Source organism: Gymnoscopelus braueri (genome assembly GCF_963280865.1).
Source record: "Gymnoscopelus braueri genome assembly, chromosome: 6".
Taxonomy (NCBI): Eukaryota; Metazoa; Chordata; class Actinopteri; order Myctophiformes; family Myctophidae; genus Gymnoscopelus; species Gymnoscopelus braueri.
In genome coordinates this window covers 48,116,117-48,136,525 of record NC_137607.1, presented here as the reverse complement: position 1 = coordinate 48,136,525, position 20,409 = coordinate 48,116,117, and the positions used below count along the sequence as shown (strand labels likewise).

Genomic DNA, 20,409 nt, shown 5'->3' with positions numbered 1-20,409 from the left:
ACACACTTGTAACAAAATATTGTTTTAATGTAAACACAAATATTTAGTGAACACAATTTGGAACGAAAGGCAAGACAAATGGGATGGTGGGGAAGTCCACAGATATCTGACAACATAGAATAAATCTCAAGGCACATAAGAAAAGTGCAAAATATTTTCCAATTCTCTTCACAACAAAGGAAGCCTTTCTTTTAACCAGCGGCACTCAAGTGTAATCCAATCGTGAAAGATCACAGCCCTCTCTGTTACACATTTAACATAATGGGGACATTCAAAGTGTGAATACAATATTGCACTTTCTTCAGATATATCTATGCATATATGAAACAACTCCCATAGGAGTTACTAGGACCTTGTTTATGAATAATTTGGAAGACTGGATAATTCTGGAAGGAAAACAGGAAATAAAAAGAAACCCTGACATTTAACATATTTTCTTTGGCTGTTTCCTGTGAAGTAAATTGTGGAGATCAGAGTTACGGAGCAGGGATCTGTTTGCTTGTGGCTTGTTCTCCATCCCTTGAATATGAACGTGAGAGCAAAGTGGCTGCCATGTGAATATGGCCACTTGCTACCCATTCAATTTGCACACAGTCATCATGGATTACTCTGCTTCTTACTTTTGAATGCCCAGGCTAGATCTCATGTTTTCATACACCACATAGCTAATGCTGACCGCCGGTATGACCTTCATGAAGTTGGGCAGGATACCGCGGTAGAGTCCAAAGAAACCCTCATTTTCTACAATCTTCTTCACCATCCTGACCATGGGCACTTGCTCTGAGCCCTCAATGGATGCTGAGAAAGTAAGGAGTCAAAAAGTTAATGAACATACACAACAGATCTGTCCAGATCTGAGGTAAATTCAGCAAGCTCATTAAATTAAAATATACACTTGAAGTACTTTTGTCACACATCACTTACCGTCACAGTTGACGTAAGTGTCTTACCAAGACAGTGAAGTAAACTTTGTGTAATTGATATTATTTTGTTAAAATAAGTGTTAATTAGCTCTATATTCTGATAGTAGGCATTGCTATGGAGAAACAGGGAGACCCCTGATATTGAACAAACACTCTATAGTATAGAGTGTTTGTTCAATAACAGGGTTCTCTGTGTTTCTCCAGCTCTTTAATAAACAGAAAATACATTTCCAGATTTGAAGACCAATTTCATCCAATCAGGAGAGAGAACCCATACAGCATACAGGATGAACAAGAGAAATCGGAAGTGATGAAACCCAAAAAATTAGTAAACGTAATTGGAAATGGAATACTATAACATTTAAGCTGAAACTTTATCTTTGTGGGGTTCTTTCTCCTGATTGCATGACATTTGTAACCCACCTGAAAATGTATTTTCTGAGACGGAGATGAATTGAAGCTCTGCCAGTCTGTTGTAGTAGTGTAGTCCGCAAAACCAACGTCGTTAGAAAATTACAAAGTTCGATAATGTGTGCGGAGGAAGACTTTTCTTTCCACTATGTCCCATTCGAAGTGCATTGCCTTAAATGTAACAAGCATCGCTATTCCAAAGAAAGGAATTGTGGAGAGACACTTTGGAACAGCACAATTGTGCGTCTTAGTTAGGATGATGTTCACAGATATGACAGCCATTCAGAAACTTTGTTGACTACCAACCGATGGTGCACCAGCGATGGTGGGCCAACGCATTTCCTACTTAACTCTCACTGCATAATGCAAGTCATCTGAATGATGTAGGGAGCCCTCCTAAATCTATAGAAATGTATTGCTCTGTGCAGCCGGCTCTGTGGTTAGTGTGTGTGTTGTGTGTCCTGACTGGATGACGCCTGGTGTTTCAGAACCATGGTCAGCGCTGTAGTGTTGGTTGTATGTATGGGTGCTCTTTTAGTATTGGGGCACTGAGCTAATATTGCTTGTGTAGGTGCTGTATAGTTCGGTTTTTTTTGCCTTGCTTGCTTTTTGTGGTTTTCACAAGGAATTGAAGGGACACTCAGTCAACAAGCGAGAGAGATCATATAAGAGACTGAGGGGGAATAAGAGAGAGATGCAAGCGATCAGCGATTTCTCTTGAAGGTAGCTTTGTAGTTCAGCTCCTTCTAATGTGGAGTACGGTAATTGGAATGGTTAATAAATGAATTAGTAACAGTAATGTTATTATTATTAGTATCACCCTTGCAAATTTGAACAGGCCTCGTCTGGTATATTTTCAAAGTATTTTCAGCAATGGGATTCTTACAATTTATTGGATGGTAGACCGTGTTGAGCTCGTCATTTTAAAAGTAGTTCTCAAGTAAAAATAAATGCTCTATAGCAACAATTACCATCAGGAAATAGAGCTTTAACTTTGTAACACAAAATTAAAACAAAAATATAAAATAAAGCACCTTTAATGTTGCACTTTTTATTTATACTCCAAAATGACAGACCATTCAAATTGTTAACTGAATAGAAAGAGAAGTGAACCCCATCACCCTGTTGTGGATGTCTTACCTGCTGCTTGCATCCTGGTGCGGATCAGAGCGAGAGGGTAGCTGGCCAGTTGGCCACAAGTGCTGGAGATGGTACCACAGCCCAACAGCACCAGAATCCCAGGGTTGGCTGTGTCTTTGGCATAGCGGGACAGCCAGGCATTTTTTAAGCTCTAGAGATGAAAGGCAGGAGGAATTTTGAGAGATCAGATTATGTCCAAGTTGGTAGAAAGCCATAGATACAGAATCGGTTGGACAAATCAAAGCTATAATAGAGTACATGTGTAGGTGTGTGTGTGTGTGTGTGTGTGTGTGTGTGTGTGTGTGTGTGTGTGCGCGTACAGTTTACACACAATATACAGTCTAACTACTTGTTATATATTTTATATACTGTAGTATCCTTAGACATTGTGTACCTCATACACTGCCAGATCTATCCCAGCATATGGAATAATGCCTATAATATTAGGAATGTAGCCTTTGTAGAACGCCTTCAAGCCTTCTTTCTTGAAGATTTTCTTGCCACAGTCAAACATTCCAGAGTACTGTCCAGTCTTCCCCAGAGTCAGCCTGGTTTTCATCACCTGCATAGACAAAAGATCATCATCACTGAGTATTTCCACTGTAGTTCTTCAGCCTGATTTATACTTAGCTGTACAGCGGTGTCGTGTACTGAAAATAGAAGATCTATCTGCAATTTTCCGTGCACGATATCGGCATATGATGGTGTATAAATTAGGCATTCTGGTTCTTAGCAGGCATTCCACCAAATGGACTGGCAAACCACTTTGATGTAGTGGGAAACCGAGAGTCCATAATGAGGTTGGTTTCAATCTTCTGAATCTTATAATTGCTGTCATTGTTACACTAGGTCACTCTCTCTAACCAAGCTGACCACCTTTACAATGTGCATTTAAGTGATGTGTGTCTAGTGTTGTGCTGGATATTGTTAGGTCTATTGCTTCCAACAGAGGCAAGATGGTGTGCTGTTCAACATTCACATTTAAAAAAAATATATATTTTCATGTAATCAGGAAGTTAATTGTACAATAAGCATGTTTTGTAATATGGTGAGAATCTTATTTAAATATAAATAAGTGCATCACACTACACTGAAAACCTATTTGACCTATCAGACAGTACAGGATTTCTGCGAGAGAAGCATACTACAGTAGGAGGAGCATAACTAGCTTTTTACAAAATCAGCACAAACAATAACACACAGTCCCAACTTCATGGGGTAGACTGTTTGGATGCATTACGACCAGACACACAAACACCTCACACTCAGTTGTTGTTATAAGACTGCTTTCCTCTCACCTCCATGGGGTAGATGGCAGTTTGGGCTGAGGCTCCAGCCAGTGAACCGGCCATGAACCTCTCGTGGGTCCGAATCTTTCCCCCCTCACTGGTCAACATCTTCTTATACTGCCGAAAACACAGTCAAACAACAAAGCATGAATAATCTGAATTCAGTCTGATCTTATAGTCATGCCATGTCCTTTCATGGTGATGGAGAACACATCAATGAATGCTCCTTATGTGTAGAGTTTGTATACACATGAATGTATCAATGTTAAGCGGAGGCTAGTTAATTTATTTGTTTGTTTGCTTTTTCAAATGACCAGTCCACATACATGAGACAATTAATTAAATGATATAAATCATAATAAATCAAGTAGTATATTTGCCTCTGTACTAAAGTTGAAACATTGCTCCTCAAATCAAATGGTACAGTATGCATCATTGACTTCTCCTGCAACCATAACTGAATTTTGCAGTTTAGAGAAAATAAAATGGACATGGGAGTCTTTACCTGTTCATAGGCCATGAACTTAATGGCCGTTTCGGGGGCAATCTTCAGGACATTCACACCATTACCTCTCCATAGAGAGGCAGTGCCGCCTTCTTTTAACATGTGCTTGAAACCCCCAACTAGGCTGATTTTGTTGCTCTTGGAGGAATGCACCTGTAGAAGAAGATTTAATTTAAATTCATGGGGAATCATTTGAAATGTTACTAGTGCAGTATTACAGTATAAATATTACTAGGATTTTGGAAAACATCGTGCACAACCTCCTTGCATAAATGGTTATGTTTATGGTTTGTACCTAGGTCAGAACCACCTAACACGGAATACTATTTGCACGTATGTATATACTTGGTTTCTAATTTATTCATCCTTCTGCTGCATGCTGCATGATGAATGTATATTTTGTACATCTTCAGTCACTAATATATTCATCCATTTATTTTCTGTACTAGTATATTCTGTATTATTTTCAATATATCCTACCTCAATAACATGCAGGGAAGATGCCGTTCTAAAATGTATATACTATATCCTAGTCTATGGTCATTCACCACACCAATGTCTGTGTAGTACAGTATACTTATGCTGCTTTTACACTAATTAGGTTTAAAGGGCCGTTCGCACCAAGCACTATAGAGATATAGTTTTAAAAATCGTTCAAGTGGACGGCAGAGTCCACACCACGACTATGACAAATAAAACAACATAGACAACAACGGTAAACAATATAATATAGCATTATAGTTATAGTGCTGCCTGGGAACGTCCTTTTACACTTCATTACTTACTGTATTACTAATTACTACTACTGTAGTAACTTGTTACTACTTGTAGTGCGTGTGTGTGTGCGCGCGCGCGCGCGTGCGTGCGTGCGTGCGTGTGTGTGTGTGTGTGGGGGGGGGGGGGCATCAACCATATTGAACATGTATGTAAACAAAACATGTATGTAAAATAAACAGATAGCAGTAAAAATAGCAGTCTGGATTAATAAAGGTATGATTTGCTTCATTCATTGAGTCATCAGCTCAGGTGTCATGTGTGGAGTCAAATGGAGCATAGAACAATGAGATATCCCTGACATATATCACTCTGTCTAGACCCTCCTCTTTTTGACGGCTTAAAATCATTTAAGTTATTTTCCACAGACATGTTAAACTTCTTTTAGATTAAAGGGATATTTCACTTTCAAAGAAATGTTGGACGGATATGTATAGGAAGGGCGTGTCTGATAAAATGAATATCAAATATCTAAATACTGAATCAAGCAACTTAAAAATTGTCCGGGGTGCTCCCTTTTAGGTTCGCTGGTTGTTTTTTCCCCCTAAAATGCAATTGGGCACACGCTGTGTTCGTCAAAGAAGGAACAGCGTGCGCCCACGCGGACACGGCCGAACGTTGACGTGCACATGGGCCCAGAATACCAAACAGATCCCCTGGACACAAACATACAAAGTACACTTAGCTCTATGCATGTGTGATGAGAGATCAGACTGGACAACACAGTCTCACTGCCTAGAAGTCACATGTTGACTTTTGTGCAGAACCCCTTCCAGTCACAATGTGACTTCCCAGCATTATTATTTTATTTTTTCTGTTAAAAGCTGGTCCGAGTTGGAAGGCACCCTGTTTCCCGTCGGAAGACTGTTCCTCCCGCTGTTCCTGACCCTAACCCTGAGGTGGCTTTTGCCCCAGATGCTGTAGGTGTGTAGTTTATTAGCACAAAGCAATATGTTCAGCAAAACTCAATTAGTTTTTTGCCAGAATAATGGGTATCAACAATCCATTAAAGTAGATAGGGACAGCACTTGTTGTCGATGCAAGCATAACACTTTAGATCCCTTTTGAGAGTTTAAAACTATAAATTTCAGCGGAGTTTGGTGCTAGCAGTTAGCACATAGCAGTGACATATGGTACTTGTTTGCCTTGAATATTCATGAAAGGCAGAGTGACATGGTTTGTTTTTCGCCTTGAAAACAATGAAAGGCATACAACGTTGCTAATACTCAGTATGCCAAAATTGTATGCCTTTCATTCACGTTTCCCCATTCAGACAATATGGCATATGTCTGAATGGGGAAACGTTTTTATTTTATTAGGACTCATAGAATCACAAAATGTCCCTGGGACCCATTCAAATGACCACTCCTGGGTCCTGGCACCCACTATAACTACATTGAAAACCTAACATCACTGCTACTGCTTAGATGGGAATGATTTTTGTTGCATTGGAATTGCTGAGGTTTTAGACATATTTTAGTATTTTTAGTATTTTAGACAGTATATTTAAATGTAATATTTTGTGGTTATTTGGTTATTTTGTGCTGCACCATAGGCTATACAGATATTAATTTAGTTTACTCGTTTTGAACCAATGCTGCACTAATTTGACTTGTGATAAAAAAAAAGTCATATAAAAGATTACAGCAATTAATTGATGTGAAAAATAAGAAATGTACTTTTACTTTTACTTGTTCTTAAGTATTTTTAAAAGCATGTACTCTTGATTACTTAAGTATATTTAAAAGCAAGTACATTTTTACTCTTACTTGAGTAACATTTTGACTGAGCTACTTTTACTTGTAGTGAGTAAATTTAACCAGGGAGTATCTGTACTCTTACTCAAGTACTGGGGTTGAGTACTCTGTCCACCGCTGCGCTTTAGTCAGTTCTTCCTGGGCTCAGGACCAACCTTTCCACTGAGTTTGTGCAAATCTGTCCTTAACTGCTTCATATATCCTTACTAAAAGACAGATGGGGGTGAAAACATTGCCTCCTTTGTGGAGGTGTAACTGATGATGTGGGGTGGGGGTGTCTTTGGAACACTGGCATTAATGTCTAAGCAGGCCACACTGGAGAGAGTTTGTGTAGGAATTACAGATGTGCCATTTCAGCAAATATGTTCTTTTGACAAGAAAGTGAATTCATGCCATTGGAGGGCTTGTGAAATGGTGGTTGACTATGCCAACATTTTTGAGAGAGTGCAACGGTTTTGTAATGATAAGATGCATATTACTTGAAACCTTACCATGTGATACTAGGAATTCATCAGTCAGTAATCAGTCCATCAGTAATTTTGGACGAAAACAAATGCATCTTAGTAATGTGGGAAATTTAGTTTCAATTTGCAACTGAACATGGAATACTTTGTTTGTAGTATCATGCTTTGTTGGTCTGAAATAGTTAGAAAGCCTGGAGCCCATAAAACCCATTTAAAATGCTATTTATAGCAATGGTGATAACAAACAATTCTACAAAAGCAGCAACAAAATATACATTTGGCCACACCTGCATGAAGACTTTCATCCTATCCAGAGGGGCCGTCCCTGTGCGAGACACACCGCCTGCTGCAGCCCCTGCCGCTAGCTGCTTCCACCACACACCAGTTATCTTCTCTTCTTCCGTGAACTCATCTGGGATGGTCAGGCTGTCGCCAACATCAAGCACCTACACAGAACAGAGGAGCAAAGAATAGAATGTTACACAAAACTTGTTTTTCTCCCTACTGAAGGAGACATACAACATACAACTTGCCATTGTAAATGTGAAATGAATCGATATTGCATTGTCATAAACTGGTTTTGTTAGACTGTATAGGTGATATAGAGATTATTTCCAGGCTTTTAACAGTCTGCTACTCAGAGGGTTGGACGTCACGTCACTGTGAAGACAAGCTACATTGAGGGGGTATAGATCCCCTATATAAGAGAGATACATTCACGTACAGTAAGTGTCCAGGTGCAAGAGATAGATCAACATACGATCAAAATTATGCAAGTTCACACACTCGTGATATGCTCACTTATTTATTTCGATCGCATAGTTCTTTAGGTACACAGTACTGGAAAAGGCAATAACTGGTACTCATTTAGAATGTTTATATGTGTGAAAAGAGCAGACAGTGTACAACTGTCTATACCACTGTATGCAACTACTGTAGAAGGCCCATCAACCTGTATCTTTCCTGCACTAGTACAGTAGCCTACTTCTTAAGGATCATTAAATAGATCCCTCTGGGCAGTGGGCCAACAGTGCAGGAAGCAAGTGAAGTGCAAGTGAAGGGCAGGGTTTCTACTGGTGTGTTGTGCAGATTAGACACATTTTCACTATTGTGATCCATCACAATCTTGAGGTTTGTGAATTGGACATTAGCCTAATGAGGCCAATAGTTATTATCAATCCACATTAGTATTAGTATTCTATCCCTTCCCTTCTGTCCCTTTGCTGGTAAAATAAATGTTATTGATAAATTAATCAACACAGTTGGCTTGAACACTAGTTACTAGGTGTGCAGTTTGTTTTTATTTAACCTATAACTATTTAACCTGCAAGAGAGCCCTGGCCAAGAAAGCAATCAAGCAGGGCTTAAGATATCAAATACAATAAAAAAATCACACCCTGTGTGAAGTGGGCGGTGTCTTCCTAGCTAACCACAATACTGAATACACACAATACTGTTCTCACGAAATGGACAGTATCTAAGTAATTAATACTAGTGTTACATCACAGTGGTTTTAGATTAGTTTCGTCATATGTATCACTAGCCAATCACAACATGTGTCTTGCTAGCTAATCACAATACTGAATGGAGTCGATCAATCATGTACAAAGTACAAATAAATACATTTATTGAAACACTCTTTATGATGGACAAAACCATAACTTAAAAAAAACAAATTTATGTTTTTTTTTAAAGTTATGGTTGCTTATATAGGGCTATGCACATGTGTCATGTGACACTGGCCAATCACAGTCCTGAATAGATTGTGATTGGCCAATCACAGCGCAGGATAATTGTACACATTTGTGAGACACTCGTGAGACATTTGTACCCAATTTAGAGGAAAGAAATGTTTCAGCAACAAAGTTTACAAACAGTGACATCTGTAGTATTTATGAAGCCCCCTATGGGTGTAATTTACATGTCTCTTACCCCTCAATATGTGATACATAATATGTGACGCTGCACTCTGGAAGAGCCAATGAAAAGTCTGAATTAATCATGTTTATCACATCTCTCCAGATATAATGTGCACCAATTTGTGTGAATTGTGTTGACTAAATGCAATGTCCGAGATTAGGTACACACCAGTGTTGATTTTGACAGCAATTTTTTAATAACATTCCATTTAGTTTTAGTCATATTTTAGTCATCTGAAATGTTTTTGTCTAGTTTTAGTACAGTTGATTTAGTAGACTAAAATGTATTTTGGCGGACCGTGATGGCGCCGTGAATCGTGATGGCTGATTTTACACTTTGTTGTATGCTGAAAATAGCAGTTTAGTCTAGTTTTTATTTGTTGACAAAATTGTTAATATATTTAGTCTTAGCCACCGTAGTTAATTTTTTTATTTAGTTTTCGTCAGTGGAAAAGGGTAGTCGACGAATATTTTTCGTCGTTTTAGTCGACAAAATCAACACTGGTACGCACAGACACACACGGACGCACAGACACACACGGACGGATGGAAACATGTGCAGGGGTGAAAACAGTCTTCGCCCTCCAAGCCTGTCAGCCAGGCAAAGACAATGATGTGCTAACATGTGAGCTTTGGCCTTCATTTTAAGATTTTAAGAAAACATGATATTCTTCAACTTACTCTAGCGGTTGAAAAGCTTTCCTTCATCTTTTTACAGGGTAGATGTACTAGTGATGTACAATGATGATCTTGAACAATGCCTACATGCATCACCAATAATTAGCTAAGATGCTAACATGAGCTTTGTGTTGAAATGTTGCTAAGCTGATTGGTATAGCCATGTCAGCTGACTGCTTAAATCTCTGAGCTGTGATTGGTGTATCAGCGTCAGTTGAGCTTTTTTAAATGATTAAATGCACAGCATCATTAAATGAAAAATGACATAATTTGGGACCACACCTTACTTCATTAAACCTTTTCTTTGTTCTTTTTTTTTAAAGAATAAATGCCAAACTATGCACAAAAGCGTTCATATTACAGATAGGTCACCATGCAAACTGTAAATGTCAAAAAGCTAACTGTAAATGTCAAAAAAGTTAAAGTTAAAAATCTATAATTATAGTTTTTAAATGACATGCCAGCAACAGCCCCCACTATCTACGAATGTGTATGTATATGAAGCCTACTTTGAGTTGACATTCACAGCCCGTACAGTCACCTTTTTAATCCTCTGGCCATTCATGACACGCCTAATCCGAAAATCTTATGCAACAAACATTAACACTACAATCAAATATAGCCTAATTATGACACTACTGTACTTAATCATGGAACTTTGGCAAACTGGGTATTATTGAATAGCCTACTGTAATATGCCCTACAGTCTTGCGATTGTCTCTTGCAACAGCATTTTACAGTAATGTTAACAACAGCAATCTTGTCAACTGCAAATTAAGGAAATTAATTTGTCAATTCTAAATCTCAATTCTAAAACTATGTAAAACATGCTGCAACTGACTGATGTCAAATTTCAAGTAGGGGAAATGTCTTGGGCATTGGGCAATGGGCATAGTCTTCAATAAGGGTAGGAATTCATGTTGGCTAATGAAGCTAAACATTCAGAAAGCCAACTGTGGGCTCTAAGGGAATTTAAACAACTTTATCTATGCTTTAAAATAGTTGCCCATCTGCTGCAGTGCCTGAAAACCTTGCTCATTGAGCCAAGTCTGAATTACCAGTTGACAAAGGCTGAATAAGAGAAAGCTGAACCTACCTGTACCACCTCCACCTCATAGAACTCATCATCATCAATATCAATGAAATCAATGAATAACCAATGCCAATGCCTGTGGTACAGCTGATGGGGCCGGGGCTGCAGCAGAGCCATTGACTCTGCTGCAGCCTTTGAGTCACTGATTCGGGGTGACAGAGCCCCTTAGTATAGAAACTCTCTCCTATACACCCCTGGTTCGCCGCTTGAGATAAGTCCTTTTCAAGTAGAGGTGAAATAATACAGTGGCTATTCAACGTCAGTCCCAGCGCGTGTCTGTAATTTCTAGCCAGGCTGAGGGCAAATAATGCTGAACTCCAAGTTGCCAGTTACCATCGGCTAGACTTGATGCAGGTAACGTTACTGGTAGAGATGAAGAGATGGCACTGCCAATGTCGCTATGCCAGGGTCGCCAGTGCATCAACCCACTCAACTAGGCTACCTCGCTGCTGTCCAGTCAGTGAGCAACTCTCTCTCGTCCCAGACTCACTCATCCCCTGTCCTGTCCCAGGACACTGACGCACTAATCCCCACCTAGGACAGTCTAAAATAGCTTATCTGAGGATAGCTTAGCAGGCGCAGGTTTACTTAAAGGACGACTTCACCGATTTTCAACCTATCTTCATATAATTGGTCCTCACTAATACTCATGATAAAATGGTACAATTTTTTTCTACTTGGTCTGTGTCTCATAGGAGGGCTGTGGACAGTCCAGAAAACCTCTACCAGTGACATCATCGTTAGGCATGATTTTTTTTTCCCAACAAGATTTCACATTTTGTATTTAGATCTTTATTAACACGAGAGCAATGGCTTCTTTTATTGCATTGCAACTTTCCAGGAATAGAAAGCCTGCAGTTTCTATTAGCTTGGATTCCCCATTGATGATGTCACTGGTAGGCGGGACTCTGAACTGTCCACAGCCCTCCTCTGAGACACAGACCGAGTAGACATTTTTTTTACCATTTTATCATGAGTATTAGTGAGGACCAATTATATGAAGATAGGTTGAAAATCGGTCAAGTCGTCCTTTAACCTCTATAGTTGGGCCAGAAATTGCAAATGTCAGAGATTACCCATTGACTGGCACTGACCGTGTACCTGGCCTAGCACGCATAGTAAATTGACCAATGACCAATTAATTCACTTGGTTTCATTAGTACCAAAACACTGCCAATTCTTCAAATCATAGTGTTCATGGTTAATTTATTGAAAACTCTAAAGGTCCTTACACACCGGGGCGAATTCTTCATGCGAATAAATTCGTTTTTTTTAAAAACCTTATAAAGTCAATGCAAGCGTCCACATCAGTTTCGCGAAGCGAAAAAGCGTCTTTTAATTATTCGGAACGAGTCCGAATTTTGCGTATATTCGCCGGTGTGTAAGGACCTTTAGGTGTACCAGGTGATATGGATTTAAATTTCTGTGTACAGGAAAAGGACATGTTCGATTACTCTTCCTTGTCCTTCATTTCATGCACTGATGTTTGTAAAGAAGCTTAAGTGTCTTGACTTTCAATTCTCCTCGGCTTGATTTTTGTCTTTATCCCGCGCACGCACGCACGCACGCACGCACGCACGCACGCACGCACGCACGCACGCACTATTCCCCCCCGAATACTATTCGCGCGGGGGGGGGGGGGGGGGCAAAACGTAGACGTTTGCCCAACGTCTATGGAGATATGTGGCACAAAAATGGGAATGTGAATGCCTTCATGAAAACACCTGACAGCTGTATTACAGAGTAACCGTATCCCCTGTTTTCTCTCCATCTCATGAGGAGATGAAGCCTGGAATAAACCTACTGGCAAAAGGGTTTTACAACAATCACATTCAATTCTACTTTCCTACCCTATTGTCTTTCTTCATAAATTATTTTAGGCAGTGTTTACTGATGTTGTGAATAGTGTTCTTTAGAATGTAATAACCTTTTATAATAACACTTATTTTATTGTCATTACAGCTACAAAACCTTGAACTGTAAACAAAAAAACATGCTACTCACTGTAGATTTTTTCCAAAAGCGGATGATCTCCTGTAGATTGGTGGCAGGGTTGAACAGGAAATGCTCCCGCCATTCATTCCAGTCCACAGTCATGGTGCCGTCTACATCAATACTGTGGATCAATAATAGAACAATGTGAATAGGACAGAAACGGCAAAGGAGAGAACAGTGACATGGGACAATTCAGTATACAACACACAGTTAGTGCACATACCACCTGAAAAAGTCCAAACATAAATGTAACTGATCTCCAATGACTGACAACTATGCAAGGAAATACAATGTATTCAAAAGGTTTGCAATCTCTGCAGCAACTCTTGTTCTACATATTTCTTTCCTGATATGACCAATTATGTAATGTAACCTTGATTGTGACCATGACATTTTACACGCAAAAGTTAATTATATCAGCCTACTACTGATCTTTCCTACCAAGTTTTATGAAAGACCACCCCTCTGTTATTTTGTTCAAAGACAGACACACACAGACAGACACAAATAACAAATAAATATGTTGTTGCCTCTATATACTTCCCCGTTTCCCCTACCTATAGCCTATAATTCCCTCCATAGCACATGGAATCCATAACATTGCTGGATAGTCATTCACATTCACACATTTGCTTCCTTTATGAAGAAGCTCTGTATAGTATCTGTTCGCACATTAAATCACTGTTATAATACTCAAGACCACACCATCCCGTCATCTAGGGGACAATCCTAAATACAGGATATTTGGGACGAACAGAAATCCTCTCCAGGATTTAGTCGGGAGGAAGACGATTAAATTTTTTCCACTTGGACATTTTCAACTGTCAGAGTGATATCACTGTGCCTGGCAAATGGTGCGCGTCTTCAGAGGGCTCGTTGCACTAGCATTTCGTCTGTGTAAAACCATAAAATGGCAACTCGTGAAAGTTGCATTGTAGATGATAATCTATCATTTTTCTGCAAATCTCAAACATTGTTCTTGTGAAGTAGTTTTGTTCTTATTGGTGAAAATTATAAAGATCCCTATATCCCTTTAGAGAAAGCTTACCTATCATGTTTCACCTAAACTGCTTCACAATAACAATGATGTTGGTGTGACAAATTCAATGAAAGAAAAACTAACGATTTTGCACGATTACATTTTCAACTATACACTGTACTGAGGTCTTAAGGACATGAAAGTGAAAGCCATTAACACATTGAATGCCAATCGCGTAGATCTACGCGAACCTATTTAAAGCCGCAGCGTGCCAGTCGCGTAGATCTACGCGAACCGCCGATTCCCATGTTAATCGCCCAAGGTGCACTTTCCGAATTTTTTTGATCCATTTCCGTTTCCGGTTTTCGGTCGGAAACGGAATTATTCGGGTTCCGGTTTTTTCGATCGTATCCGCTTCCTGTCTGGGATCCTGTTTAAAACTCGATTTTCTCGGTTTGTTGTTTTTCTCCTCGCTGATCACTGTTTAGAGTGTATCGGCTGTAGCTTCAAGATGGCGGCTCGCATTTGGAAACTGTTTTCGCTGGACGTTTCTCACGGATCCGCTGTGTGTTTAGAACCAAATGAACGCGCACTTTTAACTTATTTAGCGAGGTCTGTGGCGACATGATAAAAACAAAAAAACAACAATAAAACGCTGGCACTGGTGAGTACATTATGAGATTAAACTCTGGCATGGAATGTGTTAAGAGAATTGATCTATAGAAGTATTTTTTTTAAATATCTTAATTAGTTACGCCAACACTGTCCTCATGAAGAATGGATTTATGACTTTTGTTTCAAGTGGGAACTTCCAGCCATGTCAGTCCTTAATTGCCCCCCTGTGGTTTCAACAGAATCCTTATGTGTGAGTCATAGTCATACTCCTATAATGGACTACTACTGCTCTTTCCAGTTCTTCTCACCATGTTTGTTCTGGGCCTGGCACATCTATAGTACATTATGGCAAGGCTTTGTTTATGCAAACTACGCAACTTTATGACATGAACCATAATATTTTGCTTAAGAGCCTTGCAGGTTATCAACCCATTTAACATAACTAATGGTGATGTTAAAGAAGTAATTCTTAAGCTGTTCATGTCCATTTTAGGGGGTAATATATCTAAATATTGTGTGGAAGTTTTGCTTCCCTAAATACAACAGTATAGTGTTGTATTTATTCATGTAAATGATACAGGGCAGTCCATACGCCCTAAAACAGCAACTCAATATGACTTTTGTGTAATAGATTATTCATGTTGTACATGTTTAGGTGCGGCCATAACTGAATGGGTAGAGGGGCCGCCTGGGAAACAGAGGGTCCCAGGTTTGATAACCCCCCCAGCTGGGTGAAACTGAAAGCTGAATTTCCCCTGTGGGATCAAACAAGTCTAAATTAAGTAATTCATGCTCAGGACTACATTGCTCAAGTTGTGTTAGCCCACGCACATTTGCCTCACAGCTGTGGATAATGTCTTCTCTTCTGTGGTTGGTTTATGCAAATAAACTCATGTCACATCACTCTCTTTCTGGGGATGTGACAACAACACAGCAGGATGTAACTACTGTATGTGTTCACTCCAAAAGCGAGGTGAACATTTGCTTTCGTATTTGGTTTGAAACACCATAACAAGGATAGCCAACAGTTTAAACAGATGAAGTAGGATGTTTATATATCTACAGTATAGGTTTATTACATCATAGAAAACATTATATCAATGTGTTACTGCATACCAAGATAATGAGATGAAGGTAAAAGAAAACTGAAATACTAACAAGCTTTGTATCCTATACCTTATATTGACACTTGGATACAGTCTCTAGCCATTTTATATGTTGACTCTTTATCATGTGTCTTCATACCCGTCCCAGCCCCAGTGTGTCTGTGTTATCAGTCCCTCTGCAGGGAATTGACACTAGTCCCACCTCTCACATCTTAAGCATAGCACCTGATTCTCTTACACTAGTTCAGCACCAAAACCGGATCTCGATCAGGGTCTACAGATGTGATATATACGTAAGACACTTACTGGTATACAAGAATACACAGTAACAAAGTGTAAATTTAACTTTGAGTGTACACATTTAACCAAATGGATCGGTCAGGGTCCATTTAGTTACATTCGTGTGCACTCTTGAAGTCACAAATGGGTAAATTAACACTGGATTTTAGCATGTACCTTTGATTTGAATGAACTTGGGTCCTGTCATGTTAGATTGAAGCAAGGAATATCAGGCGTAGACGAGTGACTCTAACATGACAGGTCCCAGTGTAAGAGATCAATCTCCAGGGAAATAGATGGGCTGACGAAGAAGAACCCCAAAACAAGTTCCATGCCTGCAAGCGTTCATGAACTACGGATAGGTACAAATTACACAAAATATACCTGTGAAGAATCCTCTCAGCATCTTCCTTGGTTATGTCCATTCCCAGATCAGCCAGTGACTGCTTGATCTCCTGGTAGTCTATTCGTCCTGTGTTGAAAAGAAACATGCTAGAATTTTGACAATTGTTATGACCGAATGAACCGAGTGAAGTGATCCGTTGTTTACCTGATTGCTAGCTGAGAAGATTTTTAAGAGGCGAAATACCTGCATTTACCCATGTTATTGTCTGAATCCAAATTTCAGCTTGAAGAATATTTACAAGTATGCTTCTTTATATTCTAACTGTTCATTAGATATAGTACAGTATATAGATAAAACATACAAGTGAACATAATTACACTATACCGTCATTATTTCTATCCAAGCTCTTGAAGGTCAGTTTCAATTTCTTCTCCTGTTCTTTCAGCCAGTTGGAGAACTCATTGAAGTCAAGTGCTTCATTTTTGTCTTGATCTGCAGTGGACACGATTTTCTAAGATTTGAATGGAACAAAACAACATGTCAGAATTCAAAATCCTTAGTTGCTTTACCAATATGACATTGTGGAATGTAGGCATGTACAAGCTTGTGATTAGCCAAGACATTTTGCTGTGGGAGGCAAGGGTTGCCTAGTATTTTGTTGAGCCTAGATGAACAGTCTGATATCATCTCCTTGTAGCTGCATTATCCTGCCCCCTACTGTTTCCCCCCCCCCCTTATCTCTATATTTACGGTATATCAAGAGTATCAGCTAAATGTAATATCTTGGCTAGGATTACACAAATAGGGGGGGGGTGGACTGGGTGAATCTGTGAGTGAGTGAGTGAGTGAAGCTAGATAAAATTCCATTAGGAATAATCTGAAATAATAAAAGTGATGTTCAGCATCAGTTCTTGTCAAGGTAATCTGAAACCTACTGTATGTTATGCTTTATCAGATAGTTGCTTGGATACATAAAGCTTCCGTTTTGTTGTACCCAATAATCACATGGAGATCAGCTGCATCATTTCAAACGTGCAGATTATATTTATCGATTTCTGCACCAATTAGTGGCTTAGTTGTTCAATCATTGGACCTTACTTGTGCAAAGAATGTATAATATTTGACCTGCAAGGTGTGGCCGTCCCTTTAAGTCGCACCCCACAATAAAACCTCAGCTTTCTGGTTTGAACTTTGACACGTGGTGAGTTTCAAAGTGTATTATGTATCATTCCTTTCTGCAGTGGTGGAAAAAGTACTTTTTTTTTAACTTTAAGTAAAAGTATCAATACTGCAATATAGAAATACTCTACATATCAATAATTGTAGTGGAGAAAAAGCACAATATTTGCCTCTGAGATGTATTAATGGAGTAGAAGTAAGAGTATTGGAAATTGGAAATACTCAAGTTAAGTACAAATACCTCAGAATTGTACTTAAGTACAGTACTTGAGTACATGTACTTAGTTACTTTCTACCACTGCCTTTCTGAAATTATTCATTAACGTTTACAAATGACACGCCTCGACGGATTTATTGAAAAACATCCTCAAACAATCAATCAAAAACGGATAACAATGGGTGAACCTGTGCTAGGCTAAAAGCCAATTAATAGCTATCAAACTAGTGTCTCTTGTTTTACTGCAGATTATTACAACAGATGACTGCAGTGGTGGAACATAACTAAGTACATTTACTCAAGTAACTGTACTTGAATACAATTTTGAGGTATCTTTTTTACTTTACTGGAGTAATTCCAATTTTCAGTACTTTTACTTCTACTCCACTAGATCTCAGAGGCAAATATTGTATTGTATTATTACAAAAACACGTACCACTTCAGCCCTATATACATTTCAGCCATTTGAAAATAGCAGATCTACAAGCTCACAATGCGTCACCTGTAGATCTGCTATTTTCAAAAGATGTTTACACATTTGAAAACGTGAAATGGGACATTCTGCATAATGAGTACTTTCTACTTTTGGTACTTTAGTACATTTTTATACCAATACTTTTGTACTTTTACTCAAGTACATTCCGGTCTTTTACTTGTATCAGCTTCTACATTGCAGTATTGATACTTTTACTTCAGTACAAAATGTGAGTACTTTTTCCACCACTGGATGACTGTGGAAAAATGTAAAATTGTTTTTCAGTAGCTATTGAGCTATTGGGCCCACATGTCATACAGTAGGCCTAGTCTCTACTGTCTGTAATTGAATACACAGGATCCCAATGGAAACAAGCCATAGTGCTTTCTTGGGTTCAATCCTTTTAGCATTGTATTTGTAATTAAACTGTACTTTCTGTATTTTCTGCAAACTGTTAACAATGTATTCAATCAATCACCTGAACTGCGCCTTTCTTAAATGTGATCCCCATTGCAGTGAGGCCCGCCCTGAGTTCTGCGACGTCCACTTTTCCATCATTATTGGTGTCTAACTTTGCAAACAGCTCCTTGTATGTTGTTGACGCGTCAGCTGCACAGTGGCCATCAGTAAACACCATCTTCCTCATTGCCTGATACATTGTTACTGTGATGTAGCGAATCTTCCACAAACACACAAAACGAGAAGGAAAAGGCTGTGAAATCAGTAAAAACTGGAAGTGGAGGCAGTCCGATTTCTGTGGTTGGTATCGACTTCTGGTTTCAGTAAATGATACGTCTATATATAGTTTCAAAAAAGATTGATCGCGATGTGGCGCAGCTTACAAAAATGCTTATTTACAAATCCTCTAGAGCAGATCAGCAAACTATCAAACGCTACGATGTAAACCTATTTAATTACAACTGGTGGACGGACGTATCCGGGATGAGGTAGCTTTTCGGCGCGGTGGGTGGAGAGAGACGCTGCAGACGCACAATTTTGCCTTAACCGACCTCCTCTTTTCTGCAGGGAATGGATAGACACACCCTTTGGGATAAATATCACCAGTCTTTCCACCTACTGCTCTATGCTAGCCCCGAAACATGAATGACAGTCATGGATGAACTTCAGTTTGGTGTTTGCACTTTCTCCTTTTTTGGCCCGTTCATCTACATAGCCGTTCAAATTTCAAATATAAAGTGCTTAACCCATGTTCAAGGATGTACAAATTATGTACGGGCCCTCAGAAGGACCCGTGTATTTCGTTTTGTTTAATAAAAAGCATTTTAATCTGATCGGTGGCCATTTTCTCCGTATGCTTTCAACTACGCGAACCTATCAGTTGGGAGGGGTATTGCACTCAGTCTTTGATACATTATAACGTTATGAGAAAATGGCCACTGATCGGATTAAAATGCTTTTTATTGAACAATACGAAAGATACGGGTACTTCTGAGGGCCCGTACGTAATTGCAACATCCGTGGCCATGGGGTAAGCACTTTATATTTGAAATATGAACGTTTATGTAGTTGTACGGGTCAAAAAGGGAGAAAGTACAAACACCAGGTTGAAGTTCATCCATGTGACAGTTGTGACAGGCAACCGTCGTGTGATCCATGGCCTACTTGAGTCTGACTTTATGATTGTGTGTTGCCTGTGTTTTCATACTGGTAACCAACGCAACTGGACGCGTCGCGATATCGTAGGATAGGTAGTAGGCCTACATGCTAATATAATAACTTGATGAGTATTCAATGCAGCGCCGTTCTTTCTTTCTGCAGCCACGCAGACGCATGCGCGCACGCGCGCACACACACACACACACACACACACACACACACACACACACACACACACACACACACACACACACACACACACACACACGCACGCACACACACACACACACACACACACACACAGACAGACAGACAGACAGACAGACAGACACACAGACACATACACACACACACACACACACACACACACACACACACACACACACACACACACACACACACACACACACACACACACACACACACACACACATTGTAATCTCGTAATGCAGTTTGCATATGGCCATCTATTTCTTACTCAATGAGTCAAGAGTAAAGCCAGCTGGCACAGCCGAGCAATAATAACAACAGCTGTCTTGGTCAAAAATATCCTAAGATTTTGAGGTCCAGGGGGCAGCGAGAGAAACACAGCCAGTGGTGTAAACTAACTAAGTACATTTACTCAAGAACTGTATTTAAGTACACTTT

General features: G+C 39.4%; 1 protein-coding gene across 1 annotated transcript; it reads right to left on the bottom strand.

The window, feature by feature from the left end:
• Positions 1-6: 6 nt before the first annotated feature.
• Positions 7-19,128, bottom strand: LOC308086251 (mitochondrial adenyl nucleotide antiporter SLC25A24-like). Its single transcript, XM_080429716.1, has 10 exons — positions 18,623-19,128; positions 16,658-16,784; positions 16,312-16,399; positions 12,958-13,069; positions 7,551-7,709; positions 4,269-4,421; positions 3,773-3,880; positions 2,869-3,036; positions 2,475-2,625; positions 7-798 (listed from the first exon to the last, which is right to left on the bottom strand). The coding sequence occupies exons 1-10, from the start codon at positions 18,800-18,802 to the stop codon at positions 617-619; spliced, it is 1,428 nt and encodes a 475-aa protein (XP_080285842.1). The 5' UTR covers positions 18,803-19,128; the 3' UTR covers positions 7-616.
• Positions 19,129-20,409: the final 1,281 nt, after the last annotated feature.

What these genes read in the sequence shown, in the direction of transcription:
- LOC308086251 (XM_080429716.1), bottom strand. Translation starts at nt 18,802, where the DNA reads ATGTATCAGGCAATGAGGAAGATGGTGTTTACTGATGGCCACTGTGCA. An exon ending in AGTTCATGGCCTATGAACAG is followed by an intron (nt 3,881 to 4,268) that starts GTAAAGACTCCC and finishes TGTTTTCGGCAG; the next exon opens with TATAAGAAGATGTTGACCAG. An exon ending in CACCAGGATGCAAGCAGCAG is followed by an intron (nt 799 to 2,474) that starts GTAAGACATCCA and finishes TTACTTTCTCAG; the next exon opens with CATCCATTGAGGGCTCAGAG.